At 45.2% G+C, this 27,546-nt stretch overlaps 1 protein-coding gene across 1 annotated transcript; it reads right to left on the minus strand.

Moving 5' to 3' along the window:
* Nucleotides 1-17,404: 17,404 nt before the first annotated feature.
* RASD2 (RASD family member 2) lies at nucleotides 17,405-25,261 on the minus strand. The gene is made up of 3 exons (XM_075161137.1): nucleotides 24,544-25,261; nucleotides 20,286-20,565; nucleotides 17,405-18,765 (listed from the first exon to the last, which is right to left on the minus strand). The coding sequence occupies exons 2-3, from the start codon at nucleotides 20,554-20,556 to the stop codon at nucleotides 18,236-18,238; spliced, it is 801 nt and encodes a 266-aa protein (XP_075017238.1). The 5' UTR covers nucleotides 20,557-20,565; nucleotides 24,544-25,261; the 3' UTR covers nucleotides 17,405-18,235.
* Between the last annotated feature and the right edge of the window lie 2,285 nt (nucleotides 25,262-27,546).

Consider the following 27,546-nt stretch of genomic DNA (forward strand, 5'->3'; position numbering starts at 1 on the left):
TTTGCAGTCCAGCCAAACAGCATCAAACCTCTCATGAGGAAGAGAAACTTTCAAATGCAGGTGGTCTTAATCTTTCAGCCTTGACTCATTGCATTGAGTCTAATGACTAAGAAGGTCAAGAACAATTCATTCAGAGATGAAGGTACTGGATCTTTCTTTCAGTTCTGCTGTTGCACATAGTGACTTTGCTTAGAATAAAGCTTGAGAACTCATTTTCACCATCTTCTCTTCCTGAACTTTGAGATCCTCATCATTTCTCTGAACGTCTGCTGTCCTCTGTGAGCACAGAGGACAATATCTCCCTGATGGCTACTTGCAGGGACTTTTATTTTGCCCTCCCTCTTGCTTTGACAAGAATTTCCGTGCTGGGCCATGTGAACCTTCCTGTAATGCTGCCAAGGCAAGCTGCCCGTAGACACAGACCTTACCCCTATCTAATTTCCCAGCAGAGAATTTGCCCACCTGGCATACAGGGCAAAGGAGCAGTTACTTAGACTTTCAGTTCCCAGTACACCACCGGGCTTCACAGTGGTTAAAGCAGCTTTCCTTGAAAAGCATGAGGTTTAACAAACTGACATTTGCTAATTTGAACCATTTTTGTCAGAAAATTCCTCCCTGGTCCACCGGGAAAGCCGGGCCACTGGGAGCCGCACGCCGTGCTTGGCCTCGGGGGGAGAAACGCGGTCCTGGTGAGCGGAGCCGGCGGAGGGGCCGCCCCGGGAGCTGCCATGTTTGCACAGCTGCGCTCCCCTGGCTCAGGGTGCATGAAGGATGGGAGGAAGGCACTCTGCGCCCTGAGTTAGGTGCGGTCTTGAGGTACTTTATTTCAGGGCACCACCTTCAACCCAGCTGCACTGGGGTCACGACAACTTTTTTTGCTGTCGCTAAAAAGATGAAAAGTCCTTTCCTAGTATTTCAACTCCCCCCACAAATAATCAGTCCCTCAGTGCAAAAATTTGCATTTTGGTTGCACCATGGGGGGAGGATGGCGTTGGGGCCTGGCCCTACCTGGATGGCCACCGAGGAGGGAGGGAGGAGGTGCGCGGGGCCTGCCTGGGGGCCGGGAGGGAGGCCGCAGGGCGGAGGCCAGTCCGCTGCCTCGGTGGACTGTCACTGGTAGGGCGGTGCCACAAGATGGCGTCCTGGCGCCTCCTGCCCCCCACCACAGCCGCCCTGGTGAGAAGCCATGGCGGCCACGGGTACCAGGCCTGGCTGTCACTGCAGTTTTTTGTGGGGTTTTTTCCTTCTTTTTTATTTAAGCCTCTTTTTTTTTTTTTTTTCCCCAACCTCTCCCAGACACAGTCTGGGGAGCTCCGCAGCGGTCTCTGGGTGAGGGAGGAGGGGGCTGCGCAGTGCTGCGGTGCGATCCCGGCTGCCAGCAGCAGTGGAGGTGTGCGAGAGATGCTCTCTGGACAGCCCCCGGCAGGGAAAACGCTCTGCCCCATCCCTCCACTTCCCACACATCCCCGCCAGCCGCGGGGAGCAGCTGGAGCCCCTCTCCTGCACGCCAATCCCTGCGGAGCAGCTCTGGCGAAACAGAAGCCCAGCAAGGATTTTAGGGGGCTGGTTGATAATGGTTTCCCACCAGTTTGCAGACTCCTAAATATTTCTAAGGTTACTGGAAACGTGCTTTTCCCTTTCCTCTCTCGCAGTAATTGCAAGGTGGCCCCCTGGACAGCCCGGGAGAGCACCCCAGTGAGGGTCAGCAGGCCCCCGATCGCACGCTGATATCCAGAGAGGCTCAAATCCATATTAAGTGTGGTGAAGGTGAACTGAATCTCCCCTCTCCTCCTTCCCATCCTCTGGTCCTTGCAGGTACCTCCGCACGTGCCACTGTCCTCTCCTGTGTTTGTGATTGCCCTGTACCAAAGGCTCACGCGTTGGGGGATGAAGAACAAAGAAACACGAGAGGGTTGAAATCCTGGTGAAACCTGGTGCCAAAACAGCTGGACAACACTAGTCCAGCATTGCTCCCTCCAGCCCAGCACTCCTGCAAAGCACAATTCTCCGGGAGGCTTTTCAGTTCCCACTGGAGGCCTGCGAAGGACAGGGACCCTCACCTCCATCTGACCCCAGCACTTGCTGAAGAACGGTAATCTTGAGCCACTGAAGATGGACAAGCCCAGAAGAAAGATGTGGCACCCAAACACCCCAAGCAACCAGACCTGCCCAGCATGCACCCGCTCCAAGCAGCTTTGCCTTCCTCTCTCCGTGTGTCCTGTTGTCTTCATTACCTCCAAGGAATGATTATGTGTGAGGGGTGCAGGGATCTCTGCTGGGAAGAAGGATCTGTGTTGTGAACTCTCAGCCTTTTTTCCTCATTAGAGGTCATTTAGTTGATACCAGGACTGTTAGATGTACTTTCTCAGAAGTGTAAACTAGATCATTGCACTAATCTCTTCTCATCTTAAAACTTTTTGCTTCTCTTTATCATCCTTAACAGCCCTGGAAAGCTCCCAGGGCCTGTTTTTGAGATCTTCTGAGCCTCTGCAGCTTCCCTTAAAAACAGATCTTAGATCTATTGAATTACAATGGCACAAAAGGCTTTGGGGCAAAAGATGGAGTGGAAAATGTGATAGCTGTTCTGCTATTAAAAAACCAAAAACAAATATCAGAGACTGTTCTTTCTACATAGGGGGTTTGGTGTATAGGAGTTTACTAACTCAGTTAAAAATAAACCAATCCCAAACTGACTGACATGAAAAGTCAGTTAAAAAAAAAAAAAAGAAAGCTTATAAACTGTAGGAAACAAAATGATTTTTGGAAACATATTTTCCCTTAATTGGACATCTATTTCTGGATGGAGTCATTTGTGTATGGAATTCAGCCGTATGGCTTTTGTTTGACAGTGAAATGATCAATTCCTCAAAGCGTGAACGTCACGTGGAGAACCCCATCACTGCCTTAAAAAGGACTCCTGCCCTAGCATGGCTTTGTCAGCAGTTTCAGAGGGTGCAGAATCAAGCTGTGTTATAATCCCTAATTGTATGTAATCAAATAATGGCCTTTTAATGGTAGCAATGGCTTTGTGGGTTGTAGTTAGAGCCCCAAGGAGGGGATGGATTCCCCTGTGCTAGGTGCTGCAAAGGGCTGGTATAGTACGGCATCTGTTGCTTTTACAGGCCTTACAGGACAGGCAAGTCGAGGTGGATCTGGGTATAGGCAGGACAGGCAGCTGCCTTGAGCAGCAGTCTGCTGGATAGACATAAGGCAGCCCTGCTCCTGCAGCTGATCTCGCCTCCACCAGGATCCTCAGGGCTGACTGGGGCTCCTGACAGACTTAGGTGTGGGGAGTGATGACTAATGCTGGGAAGAGCAGCTACCGCCTCCAGTACTTTGGTTCCCTCTCCGCCCCAAAGACTGCAGGAACATCTACCCCAACCTTTAAGAGCTCGCTCCCTGCCCTCCATCTCCTTTTATATCTTCTCTCCTTAACTCTTCCCTTCCCACAGCAAAATTGACCTGTCCAGGCTCCTCATCCTGCAGATGCCAAAGCTCATGAGACTCTAACGATATGGCTCTTTTAAAAGCTCTGTCCAACAAGATCACCAGCCTCCCCCATTCCCTTCGTCCACTGTGATCTCACTGCCATCAGTGGAAGCGGTGGGTGCTCAGCACCAGGCATACCCACTGGTGTTTGACTTCCAGGTATCTCTTGGAATGGGTATTTGGGCTTCCCTCTACCCTTTTGCAAGCATCCCTAAGCCTCACAGTGTCTATCTCAGGAATATTATATGGCGTAGTTTTGCAGAACGTAGAACTGACACCATAGAGTTGAATCACTGTCCCAGACAGGACTTTCCCTCCTCTTGCTCCAGAAGTCCTGACTCCAAGTGCGTTGAATAACCACTAAGCAACACAGATATTTCTGTCACACCCCAGACTGAGGCATAAATTCCTGTTCTTCATCTTCAACCAGATTTAATTTGGTTGCCAGCTCCCAGTCCCTCTCCCAAATCCATAACATCCAAATTAACCCTTTCACAGGGTGGTGACCACAGCTCCAATTCCCAGGCATGCTCAAGCTTTGGAGAGATTCCAGTTCAGATCTTTGCAGCTCAGCACCATTTCTAGCTACCTCATGTCACCTCCTTAGACCAACCTTTAGCAAAGCCTTCTGCATCGAGCTTCCAAGATGTCGGCTGTTAACATGCAGACATGAAAACCAGCCTCCCACCTCCCTCCCCCTTCCTTCCCTACTTCTGTATCATACTGCAGAGTCTCTTGGGCTCCTGCCACGTGGAGCTAATCCCATAAAGACAAGCTAGCTATCTCTGGCAGATGGATATTGATCACTTGCCTTCACAGGGACCCCGCGCAAGAAGCATAATTTCCCAGTACATTCCCCCACCCCCTGACCCTGAACCATTTCATTGCCAAGACATCACACAGCGCTCCTAAAATCAACCTACCTTCTCTCTTCCCCTATAGTAAACTAGACCATTTCTTTTTTACAAGAAATAAAAGCAGCCATGAGTCCTTCAAGGGAAAGATGTTTTCCTCTCCTCCCCCCTCCACCTACACGGCATGAATCTTAGGCTGTATTTCACAGGTTTGATTTGAAGTAAGTTTCTCACTGCTGGCAGAATCTGCCTCCGCGCCCTCTCTGCTCATTTGGTGAGTGACACTAATCAGTGATGTGGGAGGTAGGGACAATATCAAGCACCGAGGTGATTGAGAAGCCTCATTCAGAATGTACATGTACCCCAATAGGTATGTGAGGGTGAAATAGAGTGGATCTATCAATCTCTCTGCATCATTGCCCTCGCTGGCTGCAGTTCTTCATTGAAATTAATAGTTCACTGGGTGGAGAGGAAGAAACAAGGCAAGTTTTCCCCCCAAAAGCCCTATTTGGTGAGGATTTTAGGGTTTGGTTTTTCCCCCCTGTAAAATGAGCAAATGCCTCCATATTAATCACAATATGTAATCGACATGAAAAATCAGGCCCTGCTGGGCAGGGAAAGATACTTTGAATTATCTCAGCAGGAGAGCTGGCACTAATTTACTGCTGTTGTGCTCCAAGTACTTCTGATGCAAAAGATGAATGGAGCTGAAGGTTTGTAACCTGACTTGCAACTACATTTAGGCTTTTTGCATAGCAAGGCAATGTAAATTGGCATGAGACCCTTGAAGCATGGTTAGAGTCAGCAACCTAGTCCTGTATGACCTGCCCTCACTCCTCATTTTCTTTTCTTTTTGAGCAGTCTTCCTTCTCTCCTCCCCACCACATTTTTTTGCCATTCCAGAGACCTTGGTCTAGAAATGTATTGCTGTTTCTCTGCAGTACCTTCCAAAAAGGTGAGTTTCATGCCTGTTCTAGTTTATTTCCATGCGTTTGCCAGTGGGCCCTTTTCTAAGCAAAGACAGAGCTGAAGGAAGCAGCCACAGCTCTATTTATTAGAGACGTGAAGGATGATGTTGCTTCACACTATGAGCAGGTTACATCAGAGATATTTCCAAACTCTGTAACCTTTTCTACCCTGCTCCTTGAATGGTACTGTAGGCTACAATTGTACTAGAAAATTAAATGTAAGATCTTCCTCTGGCACTGAAATCAACTGGAATGGAAACGTCTGCATTCATTCCATTAAACTTTTACCCTCCAGAAGTGGGTGGCTGCCTGCAAACTCCTTGTGAAGAATTGTTCCTGGCCTGGGCTTAATCACAGACTGCTTGAGGGAATTGTCTGGGAGAACCCCCCTTGGTCTGGGCCAAAACTGTGACAGGGAACGTACAAACAATTTAACAGAATGGGTGATTCAGTTCTGGAGTCCGGAAACACAACCTGACACCATTTAATTTATTCATATAGTCATGACCAAGTTGCCTCTTGCCTTTGAGCATCTGATTTTGTAAACCCTCTAATACAACTGCCACCTCAAAGCCCTTTCTTCTGTGTCAGGGTGAGAAGTGACAGTGGACCAGAAAAGAAGGGAAGATGGAGGCAGCATAAGCCCTGCTGGAGGGGAGCAAAAAACAGCAGCAGGCAGGAATCTCCCATACAGTATCTCCCTCTCTGCAGGGCAGGGACTCGTGTTGCTCCACCTCCTAGCAAGAGAACACCAGAGACTGTAATTGCCCAAGTGGGAAACTCTCCCAGCTTTCTTGGTGGCTTCTGTTTCTTAGTCTCCCCCTGCCTGAATGTGCATTTGCTGTTTCTGTGAGGAGACAGGAGCTGGGAAGCTCTGCTCCCCAGGCTGGGGGAAGAAGTCAAGACTTCTAGCCAGAGGTGAGAACTACTTCCAACAAGTAAGTTGCCACTTTAACCACTGTTCAGCTTCTCAGGTTTTCAGGTCAGATATAAAAGAGCAACTCTTTGGGGTATTGGTTTCCAGCGTCTTTGGTTAACACTCAACAGCCACACCTCCAGCTTTTTGGGCTTGCATCAGATTACATGGTAGTGTGGGCTCACCCTGGCAACATGTTCTCACAGCTAATTTGAAGGCACAGGCATTTGTGATACCTCGCATGGGCTGGTGCTTTCATGTCAACCCAGCAAGTCATAGGCCGTTGGTCCCCAACTACTACTGCTGCCCTGATGTCAAACCCCGGACCCCAGGAATAACACTACTGGTCAGTTTTAGTTAAAAGGGATGTCTGACATACCCATCTTCTTAGACATTTTTTTGTTCGTCTGAGTTTGCTTCCCAAAGTCTCCTGTTTTCCTCAGAATTACTTCTGCTTGAGTTGAAAATAAAAGCTTTTCTTTTCCTGACTCCTCCCGAGAAAGAGAGTGAAGCCTGCAGACAGTCAGAGCCTGAGCGCAGGAGCGCAGTGCTGGAATGCCTCTCCTGGGTCAGGGTGTCCATGTCCTGACTGCAACAGCCTATCATGTCACACAAGCTCCTTCATAATGCGTCAAACTTATCTTTAAAAATAGTCAGGCTTCTTGTCTCCGGCCTCTGGAGCAGAGGCAGAATATGAAACTTTTAAAACTATCCCAAAGAAACATTTCCTGTCCACAGGACGGACGTCACCCAATGACGGCTCTGCCTGCTTCGTTTTTCCCAGTTCCTGCACACTTTCTTGTGTGTTCTCTTCTCTGCCCCTTCCAGGCTCCAGAAAGTAAATTTACTCTAGCTATTTTGGGGGAACCTGAAGATTGACTCTTGCCACCTCTTGGCCTGACCTTTTTGGATATACTCAGCTGCTCCCCCTCTGCCCCTCCTGGCAAACATGCAGGCAGTACATCCCACCACAGGGCAGTTGCTGGCTAAATGCCCATATTCAGCTGGAGTCATGTCAAGGCATGGGCCACTTTTTGACATTTCCTGTCACAGTGGACAATTGTTGGACCAGTTGTCATGCATCAGGCCTTTGTGAGGTTGCGAACTTGCTGGCATGGTGTCAAAGACCAGCGTGTTCCTAAAGTTACCCTGCTAGTTGTTAGTGTGGTGCGAACATACTCCGGTCCCTCTGAGGCTACTGACCCCAAGCTCTGGACTCAGCTGTGCTTTTCTGTAAGCACCCCAGGATCAAGCTCTTTGAACACGGCACAGTTTATTAAGTGAGCCTTGCATAACTGTTCTTGCGTAGCACTGCAAAACTTCCACAGTGCTCTCTTTTTGACTTGTCATTTCTGAAGGCAAAGTAAGTTTGGCTGGCTGTACACTTATTTCTGGGATGGTCTGTGGCTATGCCCCACAACAGATTTGTTGGAGCGCACCATGCATCTGTTGGAGCACGCCATGCATCTGTTGGAGCACGCCATGCATCTGTTGGAGCGTACCACAAAACCTGTCCCAGGTTTCCTTTCTCTGCAGACCAAAACAGTGTGGGTGACTAGCACATGCCTGATATGGCACACAGATAGGATAAGCACTGCGGCATGGAAATTCAGAAAGACTCCTGTAATCTAGGCTTAGTCTATACAGTACAGTTTCTAATGCTTTGCCTGGCACCAATACTTACTCGTGTGAAGGAGGACAAACCAGAGGAAAACCCTCAGTTCTGGCAGTCATTTGTCACTCTCTGTATTGTTGTCATGACATGAAATGACATCTGATGGCTTTGTGAGATGGGACACAACGTGTTGCAGAGAAGAGTCACTGTGCCATGTGTACAAGAAGTCCTTGTCTCCTCAGCCATCTCCCTAGAAGTGCCACAAAGGAATAGGCTCTGGAAACTACATCTGTGGAGACCCTGGTAGCAGCCTTGAGCATATGTGCCATGTCATGGGCTAAAAGCCACCAAGCAGGCACCAACGTGGCACTGCAGTACACACCAACATGCAGGTGGTGAGGATAATCAGAGCACAAGGGCTGACATGCAGAATGGGGAATACCTGGCAGTATAGACACAGCTCAACAGAGATATTTGGTTTCCTTTTAATTCTGGCTAAGCACAAAAAAGAGGAAGCTTTCACCTGAAGTTTAGGGGGGCTAGAAATAGCAGATGTTATCTTTACCTGTTTGGACTTTTTGTGAAAAGCTGGAGGGGAACAGAAGAGGACAGGACCGTTCTAGAGAAGAATAGCGGCTGACACAAGACTTAGAGCTAATTTAGAGATAATTTTCCCACTCACTTGCTAATGCTGTTCTTCCTACTGCCTCAAAGTCTTGGAGCACCCCACATGCCTCTAGTCAAAAACAAATTGGCTCTTTTATCTGTTCTTGCTTTAGAGTCTCCTTTAGCCAGTGAGGGAGAAGATAGAGGTAGGGAACACAGACCCAGCCAAACCCAGGTTGGGGCACAGATGACAGATTATGTTTGGGTCTCCAGTGCCTCCTTTGCTTTAATTCCTGGTTGTCAAAAAGATACCATGGGAAAAAAATGCAAAACTAACATTTCACTCTGGAATACATTCCTTTTCTCAGTTCTTTTAAGAAACTGCAAGCTCCTCTTTTTTTCTAATGTAAATGAGTGGGAAAGCAGAAGGGCCTCTCAGACAGTTCTTGTTTTACTAGGAAAACGTTCACTGTTCAAGCACCTCTCATGCAAAATCACTTATCTTTTCAGTTTTCTCTTTCAGTGGAAATTTGGTTCAGAACAATGTTTCCTCCTGATAAATCTCAGTCCTTAAATGCTCCCTCTTCAGGCAACCAATTCTGATAAAGTTGAGAAAGTGCTTAAGTGAGCCTAAGCTCATCTCATTTTCAAAAGTCAATTCAGAGTCTGAAGTCTCATGGAAAATCAGCAAAACTCAAGGTTCCTTAATTAATGAGGTGCTTTCAGACATTTTCCTCTTTGGCAGAATTCTTGTCTGACAAGAGAAAATGCATTGGGGAAGATGTGTCAAATCCCAAGAAGAAGGGATAGGAAACATCCCTAAGGCTCTCCCTTCTACCAAGGGCGTTCACTTCTTACGCATCTGCTCGCTGTCTAGCACAGTAAAGTGTCCTGCTGCTGCTGGGGTGCTCTCCATCAGCTGGGCTCTGTCATCTGGGAGGGTTTTACCATCCATCTGAGGGAAGATCTTTCTCCAACAGTCACGCTGTGGAGGGAGGAAACAAAAGTTTTAGGATACTGTGAACTGTTTTGCCAAAGCCTGTGTCAAAGTTATTCCCCTCTGAGAGATCGAGGGCAAATAACAGCTCTTGCGTGGGCTACAGCAGTACAAGGGGTCCACTGAGGAGAGTCTCGATCCTTTCCATGCTTTTTCACTGCTTTCAGTGAGTGGCTAAAAATGTGTTCTGTTCCATCAATTTGTGTTTCGTGAGGTGGGTAGACACCCTGCTCCTAGCAGTATACGACCCATTTCTTTCCCCTGAGAGCTATAGGAGGTCCCGGCGTGGCTCACAGGCAGGAGGGGAGCAGACATCCCTTGAGGCAACACCTGGTCACTAAAGGACAGGGCAGTCCTCAGGCCTTTGCCATGACTTGGCAATGCCAGCACGGCTACTCACTTCCTCGCCCTGCCCAGATTCGGGTTTCACGACAGCCGTATGTAAGGCAGCTCCACTGCCTGTTACAGGACACAGTTTGGAGTTAGGTCTGAACTGCCATGAGCCATGGCTGGCTTGGGGCTTGCACAACCACAGGACCACCAACACAGCACAAAGGTGCTCTGTCTACCTAAGAGATATCTCCTTGGCAAGACTGCTAGGAACCACTGCAAAGAAACAGTGCAAGAATAATAAAGAATTTACCCATCCCATGAGCATTTTGGAAACAGTGCATAACCCTCACATCTGCTTTTTCTGTTTCAGTGAGTTGAGCTGAAGGAAGAGCACTACTAAATTATACTAGGTCTTGGTGCTGCTACTACCACAATGTAGTAGTTAGAAGGTCTCTATAGAAATAATTAGCTCTCAGGTGTTAATCAGGAAAGTGGTGGATTAATATTGCATACAGCAGCTTCTTCTCACTTTAGGTTACAGACAGGATGCTGGTAGGAAACAGGTAGATAGCCGTCATAGGATAAGACAGACGCTGTGAGGCACAGGGTGGATACGGCAGATGTAGTTAATGACTAAGATTCTGCCCTGGCCTTTGCGTACATTGGGACTTTCTATTTGTTGTGCATTTGTATATTATCTGGTATAATTGGGTCCTGGTCTGTGAGCAGGGCTCCATAATGCAAATAAACACCACCATGACTAATGACAGACCTTGTGTAACTGCCCCAAACTTAACAAAAGTTGCAAGTGGTCTGAGTCAGTGCCATTGTGTAAGGGGATAATTTCTGCTTTCGCAGTGTTGTGGCCAGCTGGAATTGTTCTCTCTGATAATTGCCAATCTGGATTTCTCCCAGATGGCAGCATCTCATAAAGAGTATCTGAGAAGAACTCTGGTCCGCTTTCTAATAAGGCTCCACAGGAGAGCTGTTCATCCCTGTCACCCCTTATCCATTGCCTCAGGCAAGTCTCCTGTCAATTTGCAAAACAAGTCATTGCTCTGTGTTTATTTTTCCTTTTTATTTTATTTCTTTTTAGAAACTTGTATTTATTACCTTGGCAATGAGCCACCCAGCAAGGAACAAACTGTTTTGTGACAGAAAAGATGAGACATTCTGCCGTGGACCAGCCAAAAGCAATGCCACTGATCTTCCCTATGCTGTCCTGTAACCCCCCAGGTTGTGTTTAACAAGGCTGCGTTTCCCTGAGACACTCATTTCTCCAGCAGAGAGAGGGTGAAAGCAGAGGTTATGCTGTGCGTCCGTCCAAAGGTCCCTGAGCGAAAACCTTTCTGCAGCACACTACCGTTTAGCACACAGGTATGTAGTGACTGAAGAGCAGGGGGTAGCCCGTGTGTAATTTTAATCCTGAGGCTCCTGGGACTTGCCAGCTCAGCGGATGCTGAGGAGAAGACAACTGTAGGTAGTGCAGAAATCAGGGGTTATGCAAAATATAATTAATTGCTCTCCTGTGTAGCTGGCACTGCAGCAGCTCAGCTCCTGATTGAGGTGATTTTTTTTTACGGTCTGCCTCTTCACCTTTTAACGTGTTTATCCATCATTGCAGTACCCAAGTGCCTCACAATCTAGAAGGTGTTTATCCTCTCTCAGCTCTCCCATGAGTGCTATTGGCCCTCTATCAGGGATGGGAAACCAAGATGCTGATTTATCTGAAGAGTTTGGAAACTGGTGGGGCTGTTCCTACGAGCTGTTAGATCTCTGACCCGAAGAGTAAGACAGAGACCCGTGGTACCTACCACCCAGTTATTTTAGCAAATTTAACTTATTTTAACTCTGAAGCTCCTGGTAGCTTTGCAAAGACATTGAGGAACGAGGTGGGATACGTCACAGCACTGGTGTTAGTGGGGTCTGAAATGCAAGATCCGGCTCGACTGCTGGGAGTGTGTCTCTTGTGTTTCTCTGTTGCTTTGGTTCCCAGTCTAACACAGAAAGACCACAAGTCCCAGTTTAATAGAATTGTGCAGTTTTCCAGATAAGGTCTCTCCAGATAAGTGTGTGAAGGAATTGTTTCTTGAAGCCAGAAATTTCTTATTCTGCCCCACCCAATTTCATCACCACAACTGTAGAGGTTATTTTCCTTTTTTCCTTTTTTTTTTTTTTAAACTTCAAAATATGGACTCAAGACATATTGCTAAAACCAATCTAAAATATTCAGTGCTCTCATGTGTGAGTTGGTGTTCTATACTAACTGCTGAAAGTCAAATGCTTGTGAGAGGATACTCTTGAATAAATACAGTCCATATGAAATCCCTCCTTCAAGAGCCTGGAGGGAAGGAATGGGTTGGAGAGAGGGAGTTTGCTTCCCTCTAGGTCAGAGTGATGTGAGGACACATATTCAAGTTGAAATTTTTTTCATTTATATTCTTTTACTTTGCTACAAGATGTCCTGAAACACAGTGACTTCATCCCTCCTTGTCTTCATGTTTAATCTGAACTAATCTTAGTTATCCATCCCAGCCAAAGCACAGGACACATTTGCATAAATCATTCATCAAATACTTCTGAACAATAAACAAATGGGCAAGAAACTGTTCATGGACAATTCACCAAAGGAGCTGTTTGCTGCAAACAGTCCAGTGATCTTTGTGGAAATGGTCTAAAAAGCAGGATCTGACATAAGAAGTCCTGTCTCTATTGTTAGTAGTCTGGCCAGAGGGGACCAGTGAACTACCACTTGGGGGGCTGGGAGCATGCAGTGAGGACAGGCAGTCTGAGGAAATTTCTTTGAAGCAGACTTGGGATCAGGCTCCATCACAGAAACGAGTGAGGGGGATCAAAATAACCTACTGGCTCAGCCCACTGCCAACATCAAGTTACCCCTGTTGGCTATGTAGATTTCAATGTTTTTCCCAGTGTTTTCCTAATGGGACTTTCATGGCATCTGTTAGAAATTTTTCCAATAGATTCCACTGCCCCAAATTCTTCCCTGTGCTTTTGCCTACAATTTCCTGCTTAATACTTTTGTTCCCACTGACATATCCCACTGTCCAACTCTAAACAAAGTGCTGTCTCAGTTGTCATCTCCACCTTTCAAACACATCTAGGGGTTTTCAGCCAGCCTCTCTCAGACTTTGTTTACCTACGTGGCACAGAATTATCCCTTTCAGACTTTTCTGAAGGCTTACTCAAGTCAATCCCTCTAGGCTCATAAAATGTTTTTTCTTGCTAGTCCTTGGCCTCCTTCCAAATTGTCAATAACTTTCTAGGAATGTGATGCCTGGGACTCAGGGCGGTTCTGCATGCTATGGATAGCCAATGATGGTAGGGGCAAGGAAAGGTCTTTGGCTGATGTTGTCATGAGAGCAAAAGGAAATGTTTCTCTGGGAAGTCTCAGGCTCTGACTCTACCAGATGACGGTCTGCAAAGACACAGGGAAGAGAGAAGTTGGGCAAGGCTAGCTCTAGCCAAACCTGAGTACAGAAGTTGGGTTAATAGCAGTTTGCAATGTGTATTCCCCATGTCAGGTACTGTGGCAGGAGCAATGTCCCAGTTTACAATCACAGCATGGAAATTAATTACTTTCTTACCTATGGTAGCATATCCATACCACAGCTTTACCAGACATATTGAGTGGTCTATGAGGTGGGTCTGGCTGGTGGTCTTTGTTTCTCCATGTAACAGAAACTGAAGGGAGGAGAACTTCTCGTGAGGACTCAGAGGTGAAAGATCTAGGGCAGAGCCACTGCTACTCATCTCCCTCCTGCAAATTCTCTGCTCTTTCTGACTGCAGAGAAAAGGCTGTTGCTATAGAAACCAGTGGGGAAAATGTACATTATATCACATTTTATATATTTTTCCAAGGAGACCCTTTAATCTGAGCCTGCCACCATGTATTTTTAGAGAAACAATAATGTTAATAAAACCCCTAAACATAATAGTGATTTCAAATCAAATAATTATCACTTACTTTAAAAACACATCTGCCTGTAACCTTCTACCCTAGCCAAGACACTGGTACAGGGCTAGCAAGGCAGCCCACAATATGGTACATGACAGGAGGGTAAATCTAAAGCAGCAAAAGGTGTGATGAGAGGTGGGGGGGGTAGTCCTACACAGCAGCAAGTGGTGGTTAACATTTGAGGAAGGACAAAAAAGCTAAAGAAAATGTCTTCAGATTTGACTTGTGTGTAGAGAAGGATGAAATAAAGGTGAAAGGTACATTTTGTAGCATACACTCTTGCCAATCTTTTCTCTTCTTTACCCACCCAACTTCCTATTGCCATCCTACCTTTGTGAGCCCCCTTCTGAAGCTCTTTTCTCTTCTGCTGCCCTTTTAAAAACTATCCCACCATTTCCTACTTGCCTTTGTGATAATAACAAGCCCTTTGGCCTCCCAGACAGTCAGACCTATTGCACCCTGGGGTCTCAAGGAGACAATGCTCTTTGTGAGCCTGCACCATGAAAGCCTCTCTCCAGCATCAGGCTGGCCTGGTGGCAGCAGTCCTCCTGAGGATCCTTCAGAACAGAAGCCTAATTTAGTCCTCTGGATGTCAAAACAGGCTTTCTCTCTGCTCTTCCCACCCTCAATTTATTTTTTACTTAATTCACCATGACCACTACTTCCTTCCTGATTTGTACTGACCCTGTGGCTTAATTAGATTTTTGTCATTATTTATAGTAGCTCCTATAATGTGTTGACTTGTAATTTCTTCAGGACAAGGACTTTCTTGCTGTGTAGAGCAATGTACAAAATAAATCTCAACCCTGTCTTGTTTCAGGGCTGTGATTGATCCTAAGTCAGGTATATGTCCCTGCTCGTTGTCCTGGAAGTAAGTACACAAAAAACATCAGCGAGGCTTTGTATCACTAATGCTAGGTTTTATATACTGCAATGTAGGACAAGGTAGCTATTGGAATAAAACAACTTAATTACGCTAGGTAAGACCAAGTCAGGGTACACCTGCTCGCAGCATCTTTGCTGGACTGATCCCTTTCTCCAGACTTGCCCTTAATCCAGTGCATTTTCATGACTTCTTGGGTTATGGTAAGTTCTGTGCAGGTCCCCTGAATCCCAAGGGGGAAAAAAAGTTGTTTCTCTTTCCATTGCCTCCGAGGCCTGGCTGTAGGTCTGCTTTTTGCTCCTTTCAGAATCTTGCTGTTCTGCACACACATAATAGAGTTTCCCATAGAGCCCTTCCTTGCTCTGTCTTGCAGCCAGACACGTTCAATGGTTAGCAGGGAAGAAACAATTCCCTTTTCCTCTTCCTACCTTGCCTGTGCACACAGGTAGCCTTGCTCTCTGTTTTCCAGTCCCACTCTTTTTAACATAACATAATGGCTGCTAACTGTGACTAGACAACTGAGACACATACTGTCTGTTTTAGGGACTGTAAGCACTTCTAGAGCCCAAATAATATATGAATATTAATAGAATGACTGTAATGATATAATAAAAGCAAAAAAAAAAATGTCCTCAGGAGCATGATAATCTAACTTCAAAAGCAATTACCATCAGTAACAAAATGCAGAGAGAAGACTAGGATTACTTTAATAAGATTACCTGCTTATTGCCATTTGTTTCTGTGGGTGACTGTAATGCTGCTTCACCTTCACTCCCAACCAGTTTATCAGATGCTTCTCACCCTGAACATTGGCAGGCCAAGCTGGACTGTGAAGCTGGGGCTCACTGGCCTTTCCATGGGATCCAGCGTATCTCTGTGAGCACCTAGTCCTTGGTCTTCAGCCTCCCCTACTCTTGTGCCCTTGCTGTCAACTGCAATGTTGTTTTTCCATGCCCTCTGGCTTCATATCCATGGTGGAAAAGGCAGGAATGGGAGGACATGGAAGGGTGAGGAAAGCTGGTGTCTTTGTGGAGATGGAAGGACAGTAGGGAAAATAATTGTGAGTGTTGTAAGACAAAGGCAGAGACTTGATGATTATGGAGGCTCTTTAAAAAATCAGCTTTATCCAGCAGACGAGGGAGAGCGGACATAGGCTTAGTAATGCAGTACACGGGCTACAGTGCAAGGAGTTCTCCTCTAGCTTCCTGGAGCCCCTTAATCCAACCAACTGCCAGTGCGCATGCCCTTCTCACTCTATCATCTTCAACCCCCTCCATGTCCCTGTGGCACATGAGTCCCAGAGCTTGATCACTGGTACATTCAGTAGTCATGCACTTGGGTGGAAAATCTGTAGGGAGGTAGGCATGTGCTCAGGGGGACCAAGACTCATACAGTTGAGAGGTACAGATGGTGAGATGGAGAGACTGCTGAGAGCAATAGTGATGTCTCTGCAGAGACCACATTGAATCGCACCAGGGATGAGCACACCAGCTCTGTGCCTGAAGAAGAGAGTGGTTATTTTCTCATGTTGAAGGCAGCATGGGGAAGAGTAACTGTCTGCTTCTGCTTGTGAGGAAATCTGTACATATAAGACAATGTTCAGAGAGAGAGAGGGAGAAATATGTAGGTATAGACCAGAGTTCTGTTCCAAACAGACAAATGTGTAGCCCCTGGTGTCTGGAGGACATAAAAGGCTCTTCCAGACCTTACTGGAGATCTCATCAGGGCTCTCAACCCACAACTCACTTGCCTAGCTGCACCTGCACAACAAAAAAATAGGACCTTCCTCATTTTTCTCGGAGAAAGTAAAAAAGGACCAGGACGCAGCTAATAAATAAAACAGGTTTAATCATAAACCATGTATATATTTATAGATAGGGAGGGGGACATGGGCTGAAAGGTTCTGCCCTGGCAACAGGAATAAAAGAACAGTATATTTTACCAATCAATATACAGTACCAATGAAGGGTGGAGCTGATAAATGAATATGGGATTTTGAGTCCCAGAGGCTAATTTTTACAGACAACTATCATTCTTGGTTTCCTGTCAAATTATAGCGTTAACTAGCTCACAGCTCTGCCCAGGACACAACAAGGCAGATACAGCCAAGAACAGGATTTGAGGGTGAAGGAGGGACAAGATATCTGAAGGTCATTCTGAGGTATATATAACGTATATCCTCTACTGTTGTGTACAGTCTTGGGGCCATGCTTTGCCCACAGTTATGCATGCACACATCTCATTCCAGTCAGTGAGAGTGGCAAGCTCACATCTGAGAGAATATATTTGGCTTTGAGGGCATATAGGAGCACACTGAACAACAAAGTCAGAAGCAGAACAGGGAGAGAGCTAAAGACAAGGAAGCCTGGACTGGGCTGAGAAAGGGAAGAAGTGAAGGGGTGGCCCCAGATTTACCTGGTCAGCCAGTTCAGCCCTGTTTGGACAGCCAGCACAAAGCTTCTGTTCTGAAGGACTTCTGCAGTGCAAAGGTTTCCATAAAGGCAACCTTTATCAGACAACAGGGAAAACCATGAACAAAGTGACTAGAGGCATGTTAGAACAAATATGATGGAGCTGGCCCTACAACTGCTCAGTTCTTAATTTTGAAAGAAAACCCTAAGCCAACATATGAATATGGCCAGTCGCGGCTGATACAGGCAGAGGAAGGAACTATTGCTTCGGTGGCCCGCAAGGCAAAGGGTGGCATTTGTACTATGGTATTCAGAGTTGGTGTAGCTGCTTTGAGAAACAACATCACATCAGGCTTGCAAAGCAGTCAAATGTATTGGCTTTTTGCAGAACAATTTCACTTTCAATCAATGTACATATTATATAGTTTTACAGATGAAAAACACCTTTCACTGCTAGAAAGTAGACACTGTTTTGATATCAAATGGACTTGCCATCAGATTTTGCTAAGAACCCACCTGCAGACAATAAAAAAACCGAATCCCAAATAAAATCTGTAATACAAAACAACATTCATGTTGATGTCAAACGATAACTGTCCCAGCAAACATAAAATCAAGATCTTCTTAACGCAGGTCCCCTCAGAAGTGAGTTCGAGTCATGCGTCCATATATAGAGTCCGCTCCCAATCTGGGAAACCTCAGTAAGACTGTTGCCCTTTGAAATGTAAGTCCCATTTTTTAAAGGAGTGCTCCACACATGCATGCACACATACACACAGAGATACACACACGCATTCATATAACCTCCTCTCTCTCAGCAAGAGCTGCATGCTGGGTAACTGTTAATGCCTTCTGTGCATTTTTGACCTACTTTCTTTGTAAGGATGAGGTTGAAATTTCTTTACTTCTTAGGTCTGTATTCTTTAAACAAAAAGGGGAATGAAGAGGAACTACATTACAAAGACAGAGAAATGCACTCGTATCTCAGGCATATGATTTTTCCCAGTCATTTACAATGACGATGTTATTTACATTCGTGACTCAGCAGAATATGCAGGAAGAGTTATCCTTTCTCCATGTTGGGTTTTCTCGATGAAACCCGTGAGCCCATTCTGTGCTTCCACAGACCGTTTTTCTTTAAGGCACTGCATGTGGATGATGACTTCAGACAGAAGTGCAAGCCCCCTTCACTGGATTATGCATTTCTCCCTCTCCCTTGACTGACCTTCCCTGAGAACTTTCGATTTGATATACTTCAGGTCACTGTTGACGCTTGGCCGGCGAGCAAAGGGAGAGATCATGCCATAGGCATCCATGTCCTTGACTCGGCGCATCCGGAAAGATTTCTGTTGGAAGGTGTCACCATACTGGATGGAGATTTTCCTGTGGAGGGCAGGGCTCATCTCATGAGGTAACTTGGCCATGCTGAAGAGGACATAGAACATTTCATCCACATTGGTGTTCTTCTTGGCTGAAACTTCGAAGTAAGCGCAGTTTTCGTCACTGGAGACAAGGTTCTCGCCTTCATCTGAGCGTACCTTGCGGAAGATTTCACTATGGTCATTTTTGTTGCCGCAGATCACCATGGGAAGGTCAGCTGATTCCTTGGTCTTGTTCTTCAGGCAGGATTTGACCTCAAGGATCTGTTTCTGGAGCCTCTTGACCTCATCAAAGGATTCTCTGTTGTCCAAGCTGAATACCAGGATGAAAACATCCCCTGCAATTAAAAAAGGAAAGGCTTGTTGGTTGCAACCTGTGTCAGAGGAGATAATTTTCAAAAAACAATAGGTTTATTTGCCATCTCTTCCCCATATTTTTTGTTTGGTACTTTTGAATCTGTTCATTAAGCTGTATTTTAGTTCCGATTCTTCTAATTCAACTCCCCACACCTTTCTGTAATGCTGTGGAAAAGACTTTTGGCTATGATGTTACTTCAGCCATATCCGATTGTGTGTTCCTAGGTTGCACTGGACTTGCAAATGATTGCCCATTTGTACTCTCTTTTGTAAACATGTTTCTATCTCAGCTCTGCTGCATTGCTTATTTTTTTTCTTCCCTTTGTTTGTATCTCTGAGTAAAAAGGAGCCTGTTCTGACACCAGGAAGAATGGAGAGCTAGTAGTCACTCAGCCTTGGCCTTTGGTTTACAGAAGAAGCAACACCTGAACTGAAGATTTACAGCTAGTCAGTCCCAAACACCTAAGCCAGGAATAAGAGGTTTCCCAATGCGCAGTGCTCTGCTGTCATTTCATTTGCTCAAGAGAAACAGACCATGGAAAAAAAGAAATACATAAATGACACAGATCCCCTGGCATTTCCTTTTGACATTTCCTGACTTACAATTCCTTTTGCAAATATAAAATAACGCAAATTATTGCCTGTTGAATGACATTCATGTGGAACGTGCTAAGAGACCTTTCAGGGACAAAAGCTCACATCCGCATCCCAGAAACTGGCCCTAGGACCTCACTGAATGTGGACGCTAGCCTGGTCAGATGTGAACGTCATGTTTCACTGGCTAGCTAGAAGAGTAGATAGCAAATCCAGGAAGTAGTTTTGTTGTGAGCTGTGGCTGCATACTTCTCCACTGTCACTTTCATGGTTAGAGAAAACATCTTAGCTCACAACGGGAACTGCTTGACAATGAGAATGTACAAAATGAGCCCACCATTTTCCCTTTTTCCTCTTTAATTCATTTGATTAACCATAGACTAAGAAGAAAGAGTAAAAGTAGAGCTGTCCTTTTACTGGAATATCAAATCAAGGGAATTGGGCTGGAAATTTTAGGAAAAAAATCTTTGAGATTTTCTTGGTTTGAATTCCCTTCCTGTGCATTTTACATTTGTTTTTCACAGCTTGTGTCTTATAATGGCATGCTTGTTTTGTCCCTTGCTGCTCTTTATGCCCATGAGATTTTATTCAGCCATTCATTTGTGACTGCAGTAAAAAATGTAGAGCAGGAGGGGAACGTAGGAGGGAAATAAACTAGGGGGAAATCTCAATTTCAGACCTTCACCCAGCGGACTTCTCCTCTGTGGCTAATGCACTCCCTAAGTGCCTGGAGCATCCTGGCCAGGAAATATCTCTCTAGAGAAGTGCATCTTGCAATAAAATCAAGCAGTCCCTTTAGCAACCTCCCAAGAAACAGTCATCTCCAGGCTATAGTTTTCAAGCTAATGTCTATCATTATGATCTTTCACCCACCGTTCCCCATCTGCAAACTTCCCCCCCTTCTCACCTGTCAGGATGGAAAGCCTCCTCATAGCAGGGAAAGGGTGATTCCCAGAGGTGTCCAGGATGTCCAGCTGATACATGTCTCCCCGGATGTTGTAGACCTTGCGATGAAAATCCTCAATGGTTGGAGTGTACTGGTCCTCAAACCGGCCATTGAGAAAGCGTGAGACAATGGAGCTTTTCCCCACCCTGGAGGCTCCCAGCACTACCATGCGGTACGAGTTTTTGGCTGGCACGTTCAGGGTGCAGTTTCCACCGGACATAGTCTTCATCATTGCTTGGTCCTGAAGGAGGAAATGGCAGAGTTGGAGGAAAGACCAGAAACTAGATGGAGGATAGCTCTTTACCACAAGCTTGTCAAAGAGTGCTCTGGAGCACAGTCCTCGTTAGTAGATCAATGCTTCATACAGAAAGCTTTTCACTGGAAATGCTTAATTTTTTCAGTTCTATTTCCAGGGAGTGGGGTTTTTTGAAATTTTTTTTTCTTTCTTTTCTTTTAAAGTCATATAAAAATGAAGGCATTTACATTGAAAATAGCATGGTTTTGAATTGTAATTTAGCATTTTGTTTAAACATTAAGGGCTAATTTTATCAGCTATGCTTCAACTTTGACACCAGGTTCCTTCCCACCATCTGCGTCACTTAGACATTACCAGATTTTTCAGTAGAGCTTGGTTCTCATTTAGATACATAAACACAGAGGTCAGATTTCCCAGTATACTGCATCTACTACAGCTGCCATTAGGACCTAGACCACTTCGTTTGGTTGCCTAAATAGGAGCTTCACACAATACTCATTTTGAACTCAACCAGAAGTCAGACAGAAACAAGAATCATGCTTGGCATCAGTGGAAGCTAGATATCTCAGTAACTTTAAATAGCTGGTCCCATACAACATTCATTGCTGATGCAGGGAGTTTGAGCCACAAAATAGCATTGGCCGATGATAAATTCTAAGATGTGTGCCTTCAGTGACCTTTTAGAAACCAGATTTTAATCTTGCTGTTTGGACTGGTAGTGCGGGAACTCCCTATCAACAAACTATCAGCATTGCAGCAGGATGGCTGGCAATGGATGGAGCTGCAGAAACGTAGATTTCACAGGAGTTTCAGCCTTTATACATACACAGCTGTTGTGGGTGTCACAGTCTTCGCGGATGCAGGAGAAAAGATGAAGGACAGCCATCTTAAATAGCTATTAGACAAGAATTCCAACCCCTGACAACTAAAATGAGTCTTGAGACCTTGGAGATTGCATTTTGACATAGCACTCGGATGCAGAAAACTTTGATGGGGGAAAAAAAAGTGTTGCTCAGACATTTTTCATGTACCAGTTCAAATGAATTGTGTGCTGAAAGGACAAATATAACCCCTGTGTGGCAAAAGCTAACCGTTAGAGCAAAGAAAGCACATTTTTGACAGAGTTTATTTTGGTTACTAGGATCTTATTAAAGAATAATCAAGTTCCCACTGTGCTGTTTATTTAACTTAGGTATTGTTTATTTAATATCATAATGTAAGTACTTTATGTACTGAAAGATCATTTCTGGGTCCAGATCTGGATTCCTATCTTTCCGTCCAGTGAATTTTATCTCCCAAGCTTTTATGTAGCTGACACTTATCTCAGTCAAAAGCTTAAAATCTTTTACTTTGTTTAACATGTGCTAAGCACCAAAGCAGCAGTGAAGATACGGTCACTGCTAAATAAAGAAGTCTCTGGAATTCTGATCCAGCATCATTACAAGCACTGTGCTATAGCCCAAGGCAACAGCAAAACACTACTGTTTATTATTATTGCTATAATTTGCTTCACACCAACAGCACATTCGGCCCTATCTAAAGCACACAAGAAAATGCAATGCTTTCCTCAGAGTAGCTCACACTGAATTATATTCAGCGGGCAGGACAGCATAATATTAGAGTCAGACAGTAATGTCAGAACATAACTTTGGATGGACACACACATGCAGAGTTATGGTACTGTTGGGATTGCTGTGGTGGGAATGACAGCAAGGAACACACCTGGTATTTGAACTGGACTCTGTGTTTTATTTAGAACAGGACCTATCTCCAACAGTGCAGAAACACCATATTCAATCTCTGAAACAACACTGCCATGTACACTATCTCTACCCTTCCCTATGTAGCCAGTCCAATACTGTCTTGTATCCATGGACAGACAAATGGTGACAGAGCTGCTTTGGGATGCTTCCTTTCACCCTCTCAGGCTTTATTTAGCTGGCAGAGAAAAGCAGTGAGATAGATAGATTTTGTGAGAAAAACTACAAACTTCTCTTCAGCCCAGGATCAGTATTTAGAAATGAGTCAGCTCTTCAGGCTGGCATGGGCCGGTGTAGCTGCATGAGGGCAAGTGGACGGTGTGGTTCACACCTGCTGAAGATCAGTTTCATAGAACGTGGTGCGGCAGCATCTGGCAGTGAGCACAGTTACGCTTTTTAAACGCCTTATATGTCTTGTAAAGAACAGGCGTGCTGGGGGACCTGATCCTGGCCAGCAGTTTTACAAACCAAAATTGTACAAATTATGCTGCTGACTGGCAGGTAACCGCCGAGCTGCTGCTGATTAGAGAAACTCCCATCGCACAGCAAAGGAGGTGGACTGTGTCACTGCAGCTGCTTGGAGGGTTAATTTTGCACGTTTAGTGCAAGAGACACTTCTGTCCTGCACTTTGAAATTAATCCCACTGCTTTGGACCTCAGTTAATGCCACTGTACACTGAACAGCTTGAAGAAGGAATTGCCACCGCAGCTACCCACACACGGGGAAGAGTAAAGCACAAGGAAGCTGAGTGACCACCCAAGGTCCAACAAATGAGAAACGTGAACAGACTCTGGGACTCCTACCTTTCAAACTCTTTCTCCTTCCCACCTTTTCCTCACCTTTGCATCTCATTAAATCACACTGCCTCCCACCCCCATCAAAGGCAAAATACTATGCGCAAACACGTGCTTTGTCCCAAGGATGTAAATGCACTGAAGGGGAAGAAGGGGTGTGAGGACATGCAGATTTTAATGTATTATATGGTCACTTTATGCTGTCCTTGTTCCACCTGTCAAGGCATTCAGTCAAGAGGACTCTTGTGGTTTCTTAAGTGCAATTCATTTCACACGGAGTCAAAAGATGCTTTTCAGCACTTTGATTCATGGAGTTGCTACTCATCTCATCACCTCTGCTGCAAATCTGACTCAGAGTGTGCCGTTGAAGCGGGAGCTTGTATTTGTGTTTTGTGCTCTCTCTTCTTATCCCCCCACTCAAGTTTTTCTCCAGTTCAATACAATCTGCCTTCTTTCCTCCTCAGAAAAAGGAATGAAACTTCAGCCTTCACACTCAGGGATGGGGGGGAGCACAAGGACTCATACATTGAAAAAGATTAAAGGCAGAAGAAAGGAAACAGAAAGAGACCACATGTTCATGTACTAAATAAAGAAAAATCAATCAGAAGAGAATGAGGAGACAAACAACCTGCAGCTGGCTTTAATCTACATCTTTTCCTTCCAGTTTATTAAATGCTTAAGCATAGATTAATTCCCACTGGTACCTTCTGCTTTATGCACTGGCTTGATGCTAGAAACTTTACATTAGTATTTTGTATCGGTACAGCACAGGGGTTTCAAAATGTCATAGAAATATAGGCAATGAGTGTTATCTCCACTTAATAAAGGGGAAGGCTCATACACCCAGAAAAAGCTGAAACAGCTGTCCGAAATCAACATTAAACCCCATTTCTTTTGACTCCCTGTGTTGTCTTCTACCTGCCAACCACTGCTGCTTGTTTCATAGGCAGACATTGGAGTGAATGACAATGCAGCTGCTTTTGCATGCTCTGAAGAGCGCTTGTCTGAATTCCAGTGAGGTGCTGACAAATTTGATGCTGAGCATCTGGAGAGAGATACCTAAGGAAGACATTCTTCATTCAACCTGCCTAGAGCTTTTACACCTTAGGTTTCCACCCTCCCATCAGGGAGTACGCTCCCTACCACTCCCTATCCATGAATAGACTTCTGAACTACCTGTCTTGCACTCCACAGTCTTCAGCTGCTGTTTGTGTCTCTATTTGCCATCCCAATGTAATTCACTGCATCCAGCTAAAAAGGACATAGGCAGACGCAAACTGTACCATGCATAACAGATCTGTCACTTGTTAATCACTACTAGTATCCCATAATTTTCATGCACACCACAATCACTCCTGTGGGATGTTTGTTTCCTACTTTCATCTCAAACTCCATGCTGCTTTCTTACCTCTCTTTCCCTGGAGGAGCAGTCCCGGGTCTCGGTGCAGTCTGATGAAGCTGATAATTTTAATCAGAGGCGGCTTCTGTAAAGAGCTGTTATTCTGTGGATTCCACGTTGCTTGCTCTGGGCTCAGTTCTTCACCAGTATTTCACGGGAACTTAGCAGGATTGGGAAGGATCGCAGGGCTCCAAAGGGCATTCCCCCATGGATGGTAAGTACGGGATCAGGCGACCAACATGGGCTAAAGAAAGGTCTCAGAACCAGTGGTAGCTTTTCCCTTTGGTGAGATGAACTCTTCTCCTCACAGCCTCAGTTCGAGAGAAGGAGAGGCAGAGTCTCTCCCACTCCCACTGGCTTTTCTTGCAAGTTGTGCTTCGTAGGCTCTGCTGGGGGGAAAGGGTCTCTGGAGCGACACCTAGTCGTGCAGGGTCGTGGGTGCATCCAGCTGGCCCACCCTGCCTCTACGCCGCCTCAGACCCTATGGGGAAAAATCAATGGAGGCATGGAAGTTGTCTATGGTGAACCTTCGCTTCCGCAGGTCTTGCCTGGCACACCCCCGCCACGAGCTTCTTTTCTTCTGGTCTGAGATTTGCTTTAAAATATTCTCTTTCTAGAACAGAAGGGGCTTTTCTTTGCATTTGCCAATTAAGTCTTTCGTCTTCCCTCCCTGCCTTTCTCCCTCTCGCTCTCACAACTACTGGCAAATTGCAGATTTTCCTTCTGTAGGACTCACAGATAATTGGCTCAACTCCTCCCTTGAAGTCAGTGTCAGACACAGGGGAAGGAGGGGTGCTGAGGGGGTGGGATTTTGTGCCTATTGAAAAAATCTTTTCTTTTCTCCTCTAAACAGAAAGTTCATATGCATTGCAGACTGCACATTCCCCATCTTCCCACCAGAGACCTGTATGTATGCATGTGTGGGGAACGAGTTAGCGTATGTGTATGAGAGACACAGAGACTTCACTTACTTTGCAAGCTGTAAATTCATAAGCTGTTTCTAAAGGCTCTATACTTCTGTGCTGATCTTTTCTGCTAGGCAGAAGCAGACTGACTCATTTCCCAAATAAGGGCTTTCTGTCCATAATTCCTGTAATTCTTTTGCCGTATGGAATACTTTCTCCTGTTCCCTCAACCTTGAAGACGTTACGTTAGGATTGCTGGTTGGTTTGATTAAGAAATAAGAATAATGTGTAACTGCTGTTCTTTCATTAATATTCAAATAAATGAAAAACTAAATGAGAGCTGGGTAATAAAAATGTAAAAAAAAAGGTCAAACTGAAAGTGTGGGGGACCGAGGGTCAGAAAAGAAGAGAAACACAGAAAAATTAGGGTGAATTCAGGGAGTTTGTTCAACCCCAAGTGAAAAATCATGTTTGCAGTTTATTTCACTGTTTATTGACTCTAATTTTTTCTCCTTTTTGAGCTGAAGTAATAGTTTAGGTCTACAAGTCTATCTTAAAAGATGCTGAAAAGATTGATTTTGAAAGCTTGCAAATGAAGCATTTCAGCATTTCCCACTTAAAACTCCTAATCAGAGGGAAGAAAAAAAAGAGGAAGAAAAACACTTTGAGATTTTCAAGATATTTTGACAATAAGAAAATGGAAGGGAGGCATGATCTCCCAAATCCGAATATAGTTTCAGGACTCCCACAATTCTCTCTCTTTTTCTTTGAACAAATTTGCTCTTCGTTGAATACAAAGATTCCTCCAACTACTTTGTCTGTTTCATGTCCAGACCCCCCCAACAATTCCTACAGCTTTTGAGGAATTCCTGAGATGCTTTGCTTTTTCTCCTCCTTCTCCTCAGAGCACAAGGAGGTTTCTGTTGCCACCCTCAGAATAATGCTTCCCTCCTTCGCCCGTGCTCGCGGCGCTGCACAGCAGCCATCAGCAGCCCTTCAGGAGGGTGCCGTGGCTGTTGCAGGCACACGGTCTGACATGCCTGTATGTCTCCCTGTGCCGACAAACTTTGAAAGCCACAACGCAGGCTATGAGAAGGGTCCTGCTGTAACCACCGGCGAGAAGCAGCAGCTCCCAGTAAGGTCAGGCCTGAGCAGGAGCCCTGGATTTGGGGCCCCCAGGCTAACACAAAGGCAAACCACCATTGATCAAATTTAGGAAGCAGCAGCTCCTGGCTTCCTTCTAATGCAGACAACTTTAGATTTGGGAAGGAAGAGCACAGCTTGGCACAGCACCATTGAAACACCACTGGCTTCTTCCACGGGTGGTGAACCAGTAATGGGTCATGACATGAACTCAGCTCTTTTTAGACCACCACAGCAGGATTCCTTTGTTAGCTCCTGAGCCTTTTCTCTTTGGCAAAAAGTAGAGGAGTATTTTTAGGGCTCAGACAAATTTTTGAAATAAGATATGATGCTTTCCATTCCTAAGTCATTGGTTCAGATCAAACCTGGACCAAAAGCTGCCATCTTTGGTGTCTGGTCAAGTATTTGTGTGGCTTAGATTGAAATAGAGTGACCAGCACACTGGTATCACTGCCATGGGAGGAATTGCTGCAAAAATCAGCAAAGTTGTCAAGTCCTGTAGTGCCACAGAGAATAAACTTCTCTTTCATCCCTGTAGTTCACATGTCGAGTGTACGAGTTCTTTGCCAAAAAAGAAAGAAGTGTAGTCATCGTGGTGACCATCTCATCAGCCTGGAATCTCAGCCTACTCAAGCTCTTTTGTAAACCAAATGCAAAATTCTTGCCTAGCTGACTTCACCAAGCCCAAACTCCCAGTCAGCTGTCTTCTCCAGCATTTAAACTAGTCTATCAAGTTCCTCAAATTATATCAAAATGAAATAGGAACATAATTGACTAGGCACCTTGGCTTTATTTGATCTCTCAGCAAACGACTAATAAAATAATAAATTATTTTTGAAGTAAGCCTTTGAAAGATAATTGCTAACTATGAGCCTTCAGAGACTCAAGAGATGCTGCTGTAGCTTTTTGGGTTGTTTCTTTTTTGCTTCATTTTTTCTGGTGTGCTCCCAGTTCACGAGTTGAC

The sequence above is a fragment of the Calonectris borealis genome, chromosome 1 (assembly GCF_964195595.1).
Source record: "Calonectris borealis chromosome 1, bCalBor7.hap1.2, whole genome shotgun sequence".
Classification (NCBI taxonomy): domain Eukaryota; kingdom Metazoa; phylum Chordata; class Aves; order Procellariiformes; family Procellariidae; genus Calonectris; species Calonectris borealis.